Raw genomic sequence first — 14,165 nt, forward strand, 5'->3', positions numbered from 1 at the left:
GTCACTTTCAACTCCCAATGTATGTTGAAGTTACATCCAAGTTTCTCTGCCTTAAGTGCTGCAACTCTAGTCTAAGCCACCTTTTCCCCTGGTCACTGCAGGTCTCCTAACTAATGTCATTAATTACACTCTTGTCTCCCTCTAATCTGTTCTCAATGTGTAAAAGGAAGAAAGTTCTTTAACGCAGAGGTCAGAATAGAACACTCTGAAACTTAAAACCCGTCATGGCTTCATTTTATACTTGAGCTCGGTTCTGTACCACGGCCTGCTTAATATGGTTCTTGACGGCCTCTCAGTTTTATCTCTTAAAGCTATTCCCTTATCTGACTCAACTGCAAAGCAACTGGCTTTCTTTTAATTATTTAAAAAAAGAGCTTTTTCATGCCCTGATAAGTCATGTTTTGAAGAGTAAGGTTAATTCACCTCTAAGAATGTCCCCAGATAAAACTTACAAACTAAGAAATGTAGTAAGACATTTATTCATCCCCTTGAAGCTCTTTAAGTGTGCTTTGTTCCACCTGGTTATAACTCTTGGCCTAAAGAAGCCCTAGTATGAATTGTTGGGTAATTATCTCTTGCTTTTAACAGGAACCCAATGATTCTTCTTCTTTTCATCTATTTCTAGAAATATTATCTCTAATTCCTCTCCCCTTATTCTTACTAATAGCTGTCAAACAGTCCTCCCCCAAAACTTTTTTTTTCCTAACCAGGAAGAAGAATTAGCTTGACTCTGCTAAGTTAGACAAGGAGTGTAGTTAATTATAAAATTATAATACGTGAAATTCTTACATTAGTTGGTAGTAAAAATATGTAATTTTTTCTGTTTCTAGTTTTTCTGTATTAAGGCCCAGTTGCTGAAATTATCCTATCATTACTATTTAGATTTAATGATTATTGTTTAAAAGAATAGGTTTGTTTGCTAGAAACGCTCAGTAAATTGTGTTAAAATATTTTGTCAAAGGTACTTGGAAAGGTACAGATATGATCCGATTAGGCATTTTTTTCTTCTATCTCTACAAAATAAGATAAATGTATCACTTGTGTAACAAATATCTGATTTTAACACATTTTCACTATTGATAGATGCAAAAATAAATCTCTCAATTGAAATATGTCTTGCCTGTAAGTTCTGAGATCTGATACCACTGATCCATAAAAACTAAAAAAAAAGGAGAGGTGAAGGAATTCTGGTGCTGAATGAGCAGGCAGAGGAGGTAAATTGGTTCCATGGCTTCTGCCTTCTTCCATTACGTAACACATTTGCATCAACAAAGTGAGTTTTGTTTAAAAGCTCTTACTTTTGCCAAGCGAACCAGCCACCGTCATTGCTCTTTTCTTCTATTCCAGCTCTTCTTGGTAGTTCTGGGCATTTAATTATTTTTGCTCATTCATAGAAATCTGCCACATCTCATTATTTTGTCACTGCCGCTTTACCAATGTTTGTACATTATGAAATGAATTGAGCTAATAATAGAAGTTGTCATTTTTCCTGTTCCCTGTCTATGGTGGTATCTGTAATGGTGGTTTCTCATCTGTCATGGCAGATGTTGTGAGCTATCAGCACACAGTCAGAAAGACCTGACTTTGACTGTTGTCACTGGTGGCAATAATTTAGTTATAGAGTCTCAAATGAGTAGGAGGCACAAATAAAGAGGGTGTGGGATCATGCTGGAAGATTACGTGGAATATCATAGATATTAATACATGTACGGATGGTAGGAGAGATCTTATTGAGAATTCAAAAAGTCTAAGAGAGAGGATAAGATGGTAGGTTTGCATCTGGGATAGATTGAAGGCAATTTATTTATTTATTTAGTTAGTTATACACATTTATTGGAGTATAATTGCTTCACAATGCTGTGTTAGTTTCTGTTGTACAACAGAGTGAATCAGCCATATGCATACATATATCCCCATACCCACTCCCTCTTGAGCCTCCCTCCCATCCTCCCTATCCCACCCCTCTAAGTCGTCGTGAAGCACCGAGCTGATCTCCCTGTGCTATGCTGCTGCTTCTCACTAGCTATCGATTTTACATTTGGTAGTGTATATATGTCAATGCTCCTCTCACTTTGCCCCAGTGTCCCCTTCCCCCTGACCTCCATGTCCTCAAGTCCGTTCTCTATGTCTGCATCTTTATTCCTGCCCTGCCACTAGGTTCGTCAGTACCATTTTTTTTAGATTCCATATATATATGTTAGCATACAGTATTTGTTTTTCTCTTTCTGACTTACTTCACTCTGTACAGCAGACTCTAGGTCCATCCACCTCACTACAAATAACTCAATTTTGTTTCTTTTAAGGTTGAGTAATATTCCGTTGTATATATGTAAATAAGAAGACACATCTTCTTTAACCATTCATCTGTTGATGGATACTTACTTAGGTTGCTTCCATGTCCTGGCTATTGTAAATAGTGCTGCAGTGAACATTGTGGTACATGTCTCTTTTTGAATTATGGTTTTCTCAGGGTATATGCCCAGTAGTGGGATTGCTGGGTCATATGGTAGTTCTGTTTTTAGTTTTTTAAGGAACCTCCGTACTGTTCTCCATAGTGGCTGTATCAATTTACATTCCCACCAACAGTGCAGGAGAGTTCCCTTTTGTCCACACCCCCTCTCCAGCATTTACTGTTTGTAGATTTTTTGATGATGGCCATTCTGATCGGTGTGAGGTGATACCTCATTGCAGTTTTGATTTGCATTTCTGTAATGATTAGTGATGTTGAGCATCTTTTCATGCGCCTCTTGTATGGTCTGTATGTCTTGGCCATCTGTATGTCCTCTTTGGTGAAATGTCTATTTAGGTCTTCCACCCATTTTTTGATTGGGTTGTTTGTTTTTTTGATATTGAGCTACATGAGCTGTTTGTATATTTTGGAGATTAATCCTTTGTCTGTTGATTCGTTTGCAAGTATTTTCTCCCATTCTGAGGGTTGTTTTTTCATCTTGTTTATGATTTCCTTTGCTTTTCAAAAGCTTTGAAGTTTAATTAGGTCCCATTTGTTTATTTTTGTTTTAATTTTCATTACTCTAGGAGGTGGGTCAAAAAAGATCTTGCTGTGGTTTATGTCAAAGAGTGTTTTCCCTATATTTTCCTCTACGTTTTATAGTGTTTGGTCTTACATTTAGGTCTTCAATCCATTTGGAGTTTATTTTTGTGTATGGTGTTAGGTAGTGGTCTATGGAAGGCAATTTAGCTGGGACATAAGTTGCTTTGTTAATTCACCTGACATTGGTAGCTAGGTAGAATGTAGTTTCTGGGTGATAGTCTTGCTTTTAAATTGGAATTTTCGAGAATAGCGATAAGCAGTCTGCCTTGCAACTGGATATGATGGGACTCTGGGCAGCCTGCTGAGGTGTAAGTGGTCCTCCGGTTTGGGCACTGGGAGTGATTTTTGCTGAGTAGGGGATATTTGCCATTTTCTGTGGATATTTTTGGTTGTCACAACTCGGGTATGACTGGCATCTAGTGGGTAAAGCCAAGGACACTGCTGAACATCCTACAATGTACTGGACAACCCCTTACAACAAAGGCCCAGATTGTGAATAGTAGCAAGGTTGAGCAACCCTGTATTACAACCAACACCAACAAAGGTCTATTATATGCTTCCTTATTCCCTGTGGATTGAGTAGGCGTATTTGCCATCTTGTCCCTAAAGAATGGCCAGTCTTTTGTAGAAATTTAATGATTGAGAATGCACTTAGCCTTTATTCCTAACAACTCACATTAGGACAAACTTGCATATGCTAGCTTAATTTACAAGACCCTGTTTTTCTGCGCTGCTTCCTTCTTTGTAGTTTTTACACATGATGAGCTTTACTCATCTTTAAGAAAAATTTCCCCATGCCACTTTAGGATAGACAGGCAGTTTGATGTTTGGTTGTTTTTAAGATTTCTTCGTAATGAAGTATTTGGTGTCACTAAGTGTTAAGGCGGTACCTGATTGTAGACTTTATAAAGAGCATCAGAGATGACTAAATGTCACACTTTATCTCCATAGCATATAACTAGGAGAGGAGGAGGTAGAAGGTGGTAGAGAGAAAGGGTAATAGAATTTACACAGCAGCATATACCTAAAGGTAATAAAAATTTTTCGTTACATGGCGTGAACTAGCCCATTAGGGCTAGCATGGCACTGTGCATGTAGATGCTCAATATAAATACCATTTGCTTTTTATTTTAAATAAGGATAATTCTGTGTTACTGACTTAACTAAAATTTAAAGAGTATTCCACTCACAGTTAGTGGGATATTACAAATAATGTGAGCTCTCTTAACAATATAAGTACACACATAATAAGTACAATATAAGTACACACATAAGTATACTGTAAATTAAACCTTTCATCTAAAACTCTGAAAGAGTTATCTAAACAGCAATTAATTATGCATCTTGGTACTCCTGTGAGCAAAGTAAATTGTTGCTCTCTCTTTCAGAGAGCACGTATTTCCATGAAAGGCTTTGAATGGAAGTTTTTCCCCATGAAATAACATCTCCATAGGGAAAGCCTGCTAATCCGTCCGTTAACCATGTCTACGGACTGACTAATTTGGACCATAATCAAGGCTTTGCAGGTGAGAGTGCATACATAATAAGCCAACTACCTACAAAAATATATACCTCCTTTTAAGGCCTTGATGCAGTATAGACTTGAGGCATAATAAGGTAGTATTCTCCAACCAAGAGGAAGATTCTGTGTCTTTGAAGTAGAAATTAATATTTGGATTAGTTAAGGCTCCTTCAGCTTCAAATGACAGAGAACCCAACTCAAACTGGCCTGAGCCAAAGAAGGGAACTTGTTAGTGCATGTATAGGGCTGGCCAAAAAGTTCGTTTGGGTTTTTCCATAATGTCTTACGGAAAAACCTGAACAAACTTTTTGGCCAGCCCAGTAATTAAAAAGGCTAGTGCTAGGACTATCGGGACTCAAACAGTACTCTTGTCTCCTAGTTTTACCTTCCTGTATTGGCCCCATGCTCTGGGCTGATATGATAGCCCATCATAGATCCAAGCTCACAGTCTCTCAGGTGGCAGGACAGCAGAAAAGGGAACCTGGGAAGTCTCCCTAGGTTTTATCACCTTTGATTGGATCACATCTCTGTCTCTGAATCAGTCCCCCCAGGCAGGAGATGTAACAGCATGAACTGAGCCATGTGCCAAATCGAATTTGGGTGTAGATTTAACGCCACTTACGGGCTGTGAGTGCAAGAGCAGCGTTCCCTTGAAGAAAATTAGTTATGCAAAAAATAAATCTTTGTCCTAACCCTGTCCTCTTCTGCAGGAGTACCACTGTAACCATTTCTTGTGCTTAAAATTGTGTAAATGTAAAAATCAATACCTTTATTACTGTATATATAGTTGATAGTATCTTAGATGTATTTTTCCCTTGTTTTTATTGTTGACCAATATATTTAACACTCCCCACTTGTGAAGGTCTCCAAGGAAGATCCTATAACTTCTCTTTTAAATCACAGAAATATCCTAAACAGACATTCTGTTTTTTATGAAGTATTTAAGAAATACTAAAAGTGAACACCTGAATGTGTTTAAGGATGATAGTTCATTAAAGGAAACCTTCCATGAGTCCTTATATAAAGTATATTTCTTATTAGGCTTCATGATATGGTTGAGGTTTTAACACGGCAGAGACTACTTACAGGTCAATGTTTTTAAGCAAGAGATATTTCTGGAAGAATTAATTGATTTAGACCTTCTTGGCTGCCATAAGTATAAAATATGAAGTACGGCTTTATATTAGCATTGTCCCTAGTGATGAAAATTGGTTAAAAACACTTATCTTCACTGCAAAATGGATTAAAGACTTAAATGTAAGACCTGAAAGTGTAAAACTCCTAGAAGGAAACATAGGGGAAGAGCTTCTGGACACTGGTCTTGGCAATGATTGCATAGACATGACGTCAAAAAACAAACAAAGCAAAATTAGACAAATAGGGCCATATCAAACTAAAAAGCTTCTGTACAGCAGAGGAAACGAGCAAGAGTGAAAAGGCAATCTACAGAATGGGAGAAAATATTTGCAAGCCTTATATATAATAGGGGATTAATTTCCAAAAATGTAAGTATCTCCAACAACTCAGTATCCAGAAAAAAAATCAAATAACCCAATTAAAAATTGGATAAGGAACTGAATAGACATTTCTTCAAAGAAGACCTGCAAATGGCCAACAGGTATATGAAAAGACGCTCAACGTTACTAATCATTAGGGAAATGCAAATCAAAACCATAATGAGATACCTCTTCAAACCTCTTAGTTTGGCTATTATCAAAAAAAAAAAAAAAAAAAAAGACAGACAGCAGGTATTCGTGAGGAGGTAGAGAAACTCAAACCTTACTTCGCTGTTGGTAGGAATGCAAAACAGTGCAGCCGCTATGAGAAAGAGTATAAAAAGTTAAAATAGAACTACCATATGACTCAGCAATCCCACTTCTGGCTGTTTATTCAAAAGAATTGAAGTTAGATGCTTAAAGATATAGCTGCACTTCCATGTTCACTGCAGCACTGTTCAAGATAGCCAAGATCTGGAAATAACCTAAATGTCCATTGATGGATGAATGGAAACGTGGAATATACAGATAATGGAATATTATTCAGCCTTAAAAAGGAAGGAAATCTAGCAGTATGCAACAACATAGCAGAAACTGAAGGACATTATACAATATGAAAGAAGCCAGTCCCAGAAAAACAGATTATTTCATGATTCCCCTTATATGTGAAATTTAAAACAGTTAAACTCAGAGAAGCAGAGGATAGAACAGTGGTGGCCATGGGCTCGGGGCAGGGGCAGATGGGGAGTTATACTGTTCAACAGAAGTCAAGTTTCAGTTACGCAAGATGATTAAGTTCTAGAGATCTGCTGTACAATGTTGTGCCTGTAGTTAATGACGCTGTATTAGTCACTTAAATTTTAACAGGGTAGATCTCATGTTACGTGTTCTTACTGCCTGATAGTGAACTTTCTGATATCCGAGTAGTTGTGTCTGTCCTCACATGTTTAATAAGTGATTATCACTTCTTAATAAAGAATGTGTACTTGTTGGTAGACTATTTCTGAGGCTAGTCCAGAAGGTACCCCCCACCCTTTTTTTTTTTTCCAGCCATACTAGCTCATATGGGTAGAAGAATAGAAGTTGGGAATTATGTGGTTTACTGTTGTTTCTAAGGCAGGGAGAGATCCTGGCTTAAACCAGTAATAGCGATAGACTAGATTGATTTCAGGTACACAAAGACTAATTATATCTTTGGAGTACTAGGGAAGGAAGGACCTGTGTTAGGAGTAAACAGGATCTGGCTAACTGGAGGTATTTAGCTGTCCAGGAATTCTGTAAGACATCTTCTACATAAGATTCTGGATCTTTGCTTTCCTCCAGATTAATGTAGGCACCTTCAACTCAATCCTGACCAAGTCTGTCAAAATATTTGATTCCTTCTCCTAATAATGGGATTGGATCTGAAATTATTCTTGTTACCTTATGTGTATTTTCCTTTTTAGTTATTATTATTGGTTTTAAAATTGTATTTACAATATAATTCATATTTCTTGTAAAAATATTTTTAGCAGCACAGTGTTTAATGTAAGAGTGAAAAAGTGTCTTCCATGATCCCATGCCTATTCCTTATAAATAATCAAGGTTAAAGAGTTCATTGTGTGCAGTACAGAGGTGGTCTTGGGCTTGGATTAGCAAACTAAGAAGACATGATAGGCTTTACCCAACACTAAGTTTACTTAGCTTTAAGGAAGAGTTCAAGACAGGTAATAAATTATGATTGTTAACAAAAATAGTGAACGTCTAGTTACTTCCCAGGAGTGACTTTCAAACAGTCTGGTCACTCCGTGTTTGGTGTGCTTCTGACCAGGGAAGACATTGATTCTTGGGTCTCTTGAGCTGCTATGCGTTGCTGTAGTTATGAGCTTCCTCAGGGTGTAGGTCTAGTGTCTTTTCTCCAGTGTGGGTGCATCTTATCAATGCTGATCACTGATTACTTGGATAAGCATTCTTGACATAGTAACCTTGGTACAATTCTTAGTTTTATTGAATTAGGCATACTTCTGTATATTCTCTGAGTTGCTGTTGCAAGGAAGATTTGACCAAAAGTTAAAGTTTTAAATAACAATATATCTTACAAGAGATAACATATAAATACATATAAGAGCTCCTTTTTTTTTTTTTAATGGTTCCATACAAGGGCCTTGATATATTTTACCAGTATTCAAGTGATGACCATTTAAGTTTGCTAACAGCTTTTTCAGGATTACACATAATATCACAGTGACTATCCTTGTACATACGCCCTTCTGGATTTGGGCAAGTTTTATAGAGGCTTCATAGCATTTCTGGATCAAAGGACATACACATTGAAATTTTTAGAAATCTGCCAAACTGTCTCTCAAAATTATAATTTTATCAACAGCATGTAAGAGAATATGTTTCCCCATGCTACTTCCTTCTGGTTTTATCTTTGTTGTCTCTCTCCAGTTCCTGAAAAATTTTGTGAGCTTGGTAAAATATATATAATACTCTATTTTGCATTGGAATCAGCACACTTGGGAATAGCTCAGTCATAGTACTAATAAGTGGCTGATCCAGATTGGAATCAAAATCCTTTATATCTAGTGTTCTTTCAGCTGACTGACACTGAAAAATGTTTCTTTGATTTTACTTTATTTTTTCTTACATCTTAATACTTGGAACCAATATAATAGTCTGCTTTTCAGAAAGTCAAATCATTTCTGTCCAACTTTATTCAACAGAAATTAATGAACTAACCAATTAACCTCTGATTGTGAGTGGAGCTCTTCATTATTTGTCAGTAACAGTAACTTATGCCAGGTTAAAAAAAATATTAGTTTAAGATGTATTTAGTATGCTTATTGGTAGTACCAATATATAAAGTTGATGTAGAGATTTTAATGTATTTTAGTCTTCAGCTGTTTATCAGCCTGATGCATAGTAAATAACTATTCAACCATTGAAACTGTAGTATTTGATAAATCTGCAAAAATTTTGCTGTATGAGCCAATGACATTTTTACATTAAAGATAACTCATGCAGTAACTTCTTTTCATTAAAGCTTGGGACAATTTAAAGGATGATGGAGTGAATATATTTTTGAGGCTGATTCGTGATTTATCAAAAATATCTTATTTGAGAGTGTCCTCTACTACTGATTTTTTTAGTTGGTCACTTTCATTAATAGTGATTTGTTTACTCAGCTTTCAAATTGCTACCAATGAATTCATGCCAACATTATGTAATACATGCTTGAAATTTTGTTTTCCAAATGCAATTTTATTTAAGTACATGGAAAATATTTCATTAATAAGATTTAAAAGTGGTAGAGTATATCTTTTTTGTTAAGCTTTATTGACAACAAAACAAAATAGTTTTAGGGACAGACTGGAGCTTGTTTTTTCTTTCAGATGGATTGCACCCCAATCCCAGCTTCTAGGTAATGAAAGAGTGGTCCACAGATTTCATCACGGTTATTTTAACTCTTTTAGCCATTTAAAACAGGAATAGATGTGGACAAGTTTACTTCCTAAGACTTAGGTATTTCTCTTTTATTAAACTGCTCTAAAAATACCAATTTAAGTCTGGGTGTGAGAAATAACAGGCAGGAGAAAACAGTTTTGGATTATCAAAGTAACACTGATTTTAGCTGATCTAGAGTTAATAATACACAGTTTTACAGATTTGTCCACTGAAATTAATGTCTCCTGTCCCAGTCCTCCCATCATGTTTCATTGCTTCTGTCATAGCCCTCATCAGCATCTACAGTGCAATGTATATATGTGTTTCTCTTTCTCCTTTTTCCACAATAGTGTGAGTCTGGAGAACTAGTTCTTTCTGTTATTCATCTTTCTATTCTGTTTAGGGCCTGCCGCATAATAGGTATAAATGTTGAATTCAACTGATATTTGTAAAATAATATAGTGTGAAAACATGACAAGTCATTCTATTTGATAATCCTTGGCCACTACTTCTAGATTTTCATTTTACTTCAGTGAATCAATTTTACATAAAAAGATCTTAACATTAAAAAGATACAATAGGCTTGTTAATTTTGTTTACAGAGAAATGTTTTATATACTCTGAGGGTAATTACTGATAGTTTACCATCTGTTTCTATTTATCAGTCTTTTCCATCTCCCTATTCATTTGTTCTACAGCATCTTTTGTATGTGAGATTATCTCTCCATTTAGCTTTTGATGTTTTTGAACTTTTAGTTTTTGGTATTTAGGAAATATGCAGAATATTTTGTGATCTTCTGCAGGTTATGTTTGTGGTATAATTTGAATTTGGGTCCCTTTCCTTAAAGAGAAATATGTGTTGTCAGTAATTGGTAAAATGAGATGTCCCTCTTAGATATCTTGTAAAAACTCTTATTTTTGTTTTGCACTTTTTAAGGACCTTAGCTTTTCTTTTCTAGAAAAACAATGTTTTTTAGACTTTAGTTTCATTCTAACAGGAATGGAGGAAGAGGACTAATGAATGCTTTAGTCTGTTGAATGCTTACTATGTTCCAGTATTGTGATTAGCACTATTATAATTATTAAGTCATTAATTGCTTAATAACTCTGTCAGAGGTGATACTATTACCATTTACAGATGAAGAAGCTGAAGCAAAAAAGGAATTTTTTTTTTCCCACTTGGCCTCTGTGTTATTTCTGATATAATATAGGACACAGAAAACTATTTCCCATACATATTGATTAGTGGAAAATTCTTTGGGACCTTTACTCATGCCAGTACGGTCAATTAGCTATCTTTTCCAATATTCCACCTGTTATTAAACACCTAGAAATTTGGAGGTAGATTTTATAAACATTCTTTTAAATGTGTAGCTAAATTTGCAAAAAGGGAAGGTGATTTCATAAGTGCAATAAAATGAAGAAGTAGCTCAAAAAAATACAGTTGTCTCTCGGTATCCGTGGGAGATTGGTTCCAGGAGCCCCTGAGATACCAAAATCCGCAGATGCTCAAGTCACTAATATAAAACGGTGCAATACTGGAATTCAGCCCCCTTCCACAGATTCAACAGGGGACCAAATTTGAAACCTTTGGATATGGAGGGCCGACTATAGTTTATTTCTTGTGAAACTGCTGGTGTCCAAGGTCTTTGCTGATTTTTATGACCTAATGATTGGTTTTAACAGCTATGTGGGGACAGAGGCAAGGCTTTGGTCTGTTCAGGGTGAGGAATTAGAATCTTAGACATCTCAGCATTCGTTCTTATATCGCCCAGGATTTAAAAAAAAAAAAAGTTTGATTTGAAACTATTAGGTAAAGGATTTTTTTTTTTTAAATAAAGGGATGAATTGATGCTAAGATACTGACCTTTTCTAGGAAAATTAGAAATTAGAGAAGTAACAATGACAAAAATAGTAGACCATGGACTAAGAAAATTTCAAGGAATGATTGACCAGCAGTATCAAATCCTAGGGTGATACTAGGGGAAAAGCGCGGTAAGCCAAGAGATAAAGAGGCCCAGTTAGAGAGGCAGCTGGGGCTCTTTTGCCTTATCTGATTATCTTAGTGCTTCCCAAGTTTCAGTCAATTTTGTACCAACTTCTCAATTTTTACAGTCACATATATCTAGATTATTAGTTACTTCATACTTTAAAATAAACTTATGATGTTATGCTTATGATTTATTTTTAAAAGAAATCTTTCATATCACAGTAAAATATGGAAACCCTTAATACCTGCCATAAATAGAAATTTTCTATAAAAATTAATAAAATAAGGGAGCAAGGGACTTGCCTGGTGGGCAGTGGTTAAGAATCTGCCTGCCAATGCAGGGGACACGGGTTCGATCCCTGGTCCGGGAAGATCCCACATGCCACAGAGCAACTAAGCCCGTGTGCCGCAACTACTGACCCTGCGCTCTAGAGCCCACAAGCCACAACTACTGAGTCCGTGTGCTGCAACTACTGAAGCCCACGCACCTAGAGCCCATGCTCCACAACAAGAGAAGCCACCACAATAGGAAGCCCGCACACTGCAACTAGAGAAAGCCCGCGGGCAGCAATGAAGACCCGACGCGGCCAAAAATAAATAAATAAATAAATAAATAAAATAAATAAGGGAGCAAAGTTATAAGCTATGTCCTGTTACCTGTTTTTGAGCCAGAGGCCTACCTTCTGTTATAAAAAAGGCAAAACAAGCTTTAAGAGTTACTGAAGACATCATATACAGTCTTCTCCTTTATTTAATAAGGGGAATTGGAAAAGATGGAAAAAGGAAATACATTTTGTCTTAGGTGATTCTGTCTCGCTTATGTGTGTGATGCGTAGGATCGTTTTTAGTACCAGCAGTGTCCCTGGCTGAATGTGAAATGATTCAGGGAGGGGAGTATGAGTGTGTGTGTGTCTGTGTGTGTGTGTGTGTGTGTGTGTGTGTGTGTCTGTGTGTCTGAGTGCCTTTTAACGTTCATCCTTTGAAAGATACTGCTCTAAGCTTCCTATATTGAAATATTCTTTGTTTTTTTCTTTTTGCAGCTCTTTTAAGAGCCTGTGCTGATGGAGGTGCCAACCGCTTATATGACGTCACGGAAGGAGAGAGGGAAAGGTGTGTTCTTTCAGCCAGTGTCTGTTATATCAGTTCTGCTCTTGAGCTTGTTTTTTTCTCTTCTTAGTAAATGGTGATCATTTTCCTTCAGATTCTTTTTATAGAAAACCACCTCAGGGAGAGACCTGCTTAACCATGTTGTATTATTTCTTTGCTTTGAATGGTATCTGCTAGTAGAAATAGGCCAAACTTATTCTTATTTAAAAAAAAAAAATTCTACTATTTCAAAGTCTCATTAAGTAGCATTATCAAATATCGATATTTGTGAGGACTTTGAACATTGACTAAAATAATGGTAGTTTGAGTTTTTATTCAAACAGTTTAAAGGAATACAAACTGATCTCATATAAGAGATACATACTGCTGTAGAAGGTTCAAGATTTTTATATTAGCATTGAGTAAAACTCAGTATAATTTAACTTACTTCTGAGTTATGCACACATATATTTTTAAGAGATAAATAATTTATTTCTTAATGATTTGTTATCTGTGCTCTCTGGTTTTCCTGATCTTTGCATGGTGAGCTATTTTTAGATGTGAGAATACATTTGATGAAAGCACGGTTTAAATCTAGCTCATTGCCAGCATGTGTATAGCTCATCCTCTTGGCAAACACAAGAATTTATAGTCTAGATATAAGTAGACTAGCTATGAAATTTACTTCTACTTCTACCATATGTGTTATTAAATGTACTGAAATATTTATAGTTTGAGAAATCACCTCCTTGCTGCAAAAAATAAAAATATTTGATGCAGCATACTGTAGGTGTGAATTAAATACATGTATTTTGAAATGATGTAAAATACATCTTTATGGCATCAAAATTTTTACTTCACATTTTTAATATTGGAGCAATTTTTTTGAAAGCAGCTGGTTGCCCATAGGAGGAAGGCATGAGATTGGGCATGTCTGGATGCATTCTCAAAGAATATAGCCACAGTGACAGCTAGGAAGACAATTTAAATTCCTAACATTTTGTGTGTCTTTATTTTTAAACTTTATGGATTCCTCTGACTGTATTCTCGAAGACTTGACATGGACAGTGTGTGAAAAAATACTCAAGTATGTGTATAGAAGTGTCTGGGCCAGTTGCTTCAGAGAGGAGCATAATGGCCATGTGGGCAAGATATGAATTGGGGGCTGTTTGTTTCATGCCTGTAGTCTGCTTACTGTCCAGCAACCTGGTACTAAGTGCTTTTTCTCTTTGTGGTGGGCGTAGCTCATTAACATAATTATATGAACCAGAGCTGCGAAAGGGTATTAACACAGTACTTCCCAACTCTTCCTTGATCATAAGAACCATCTAGAATGCCTATGAAAAAATAGATTTCTGTACTGATTAATTTTATTGGATTGGGCTGGCCACTAGTAAGAAATATAACATCCAACACATTTACTCACATTTGAAAGCAATGTACATCGCCAGATTTGGGAATGGGTGCCATTATTTTTGCCCACATTTCGAAATAATCATTTCTTATATTTCTTAACACATTTATAAGTAATCTTACGGAAATCTTCCAAGAAGATTTATATGATTTATCTAGCATCCGTTTGTCCATATATGA

The 14,165-nt window shown here is 36.1% G+C and overlaps 1 protein-coding gene across 1 annotated transcript in view; it reads left to right on the forward strand.

Moving 5' to 3' along the window:
- The window catches only part of TPK1 (thiamin pyrophosphokinase 1), a 351,616-nt gene that overhangs the window by 116,952 nt on the left and 220,499 nt on the right, over positions 1-14,165 (forward strand). Inside the window, exon 4 of the mRNA XM_059932608.1 lies at positions 12,527-12,596. Coding sequence (XP_059788591.1) covers positions 12,527-12,596 — 70 coding nt within the window. The remainder of the gene's footprint in view (positions 1-12,526; positions 12,597-14,165) is intronic.

The sequence above is a fragment of the Balaenoptera ricei genome, chromosome 9, assembly GCF_028023285.1.
Source record: "Balaenoptera ricei isolate mBalRic1 chromosome 9, mBalRic1.hap2, whole genome shotgun sequence".
Lineage (NCBI taxonomy): Eukaryota > Metazoa > Chordata > Mammalia > Artiodactyla > Balaenopteridae > Balaenoptera > Balaenoptera ricei.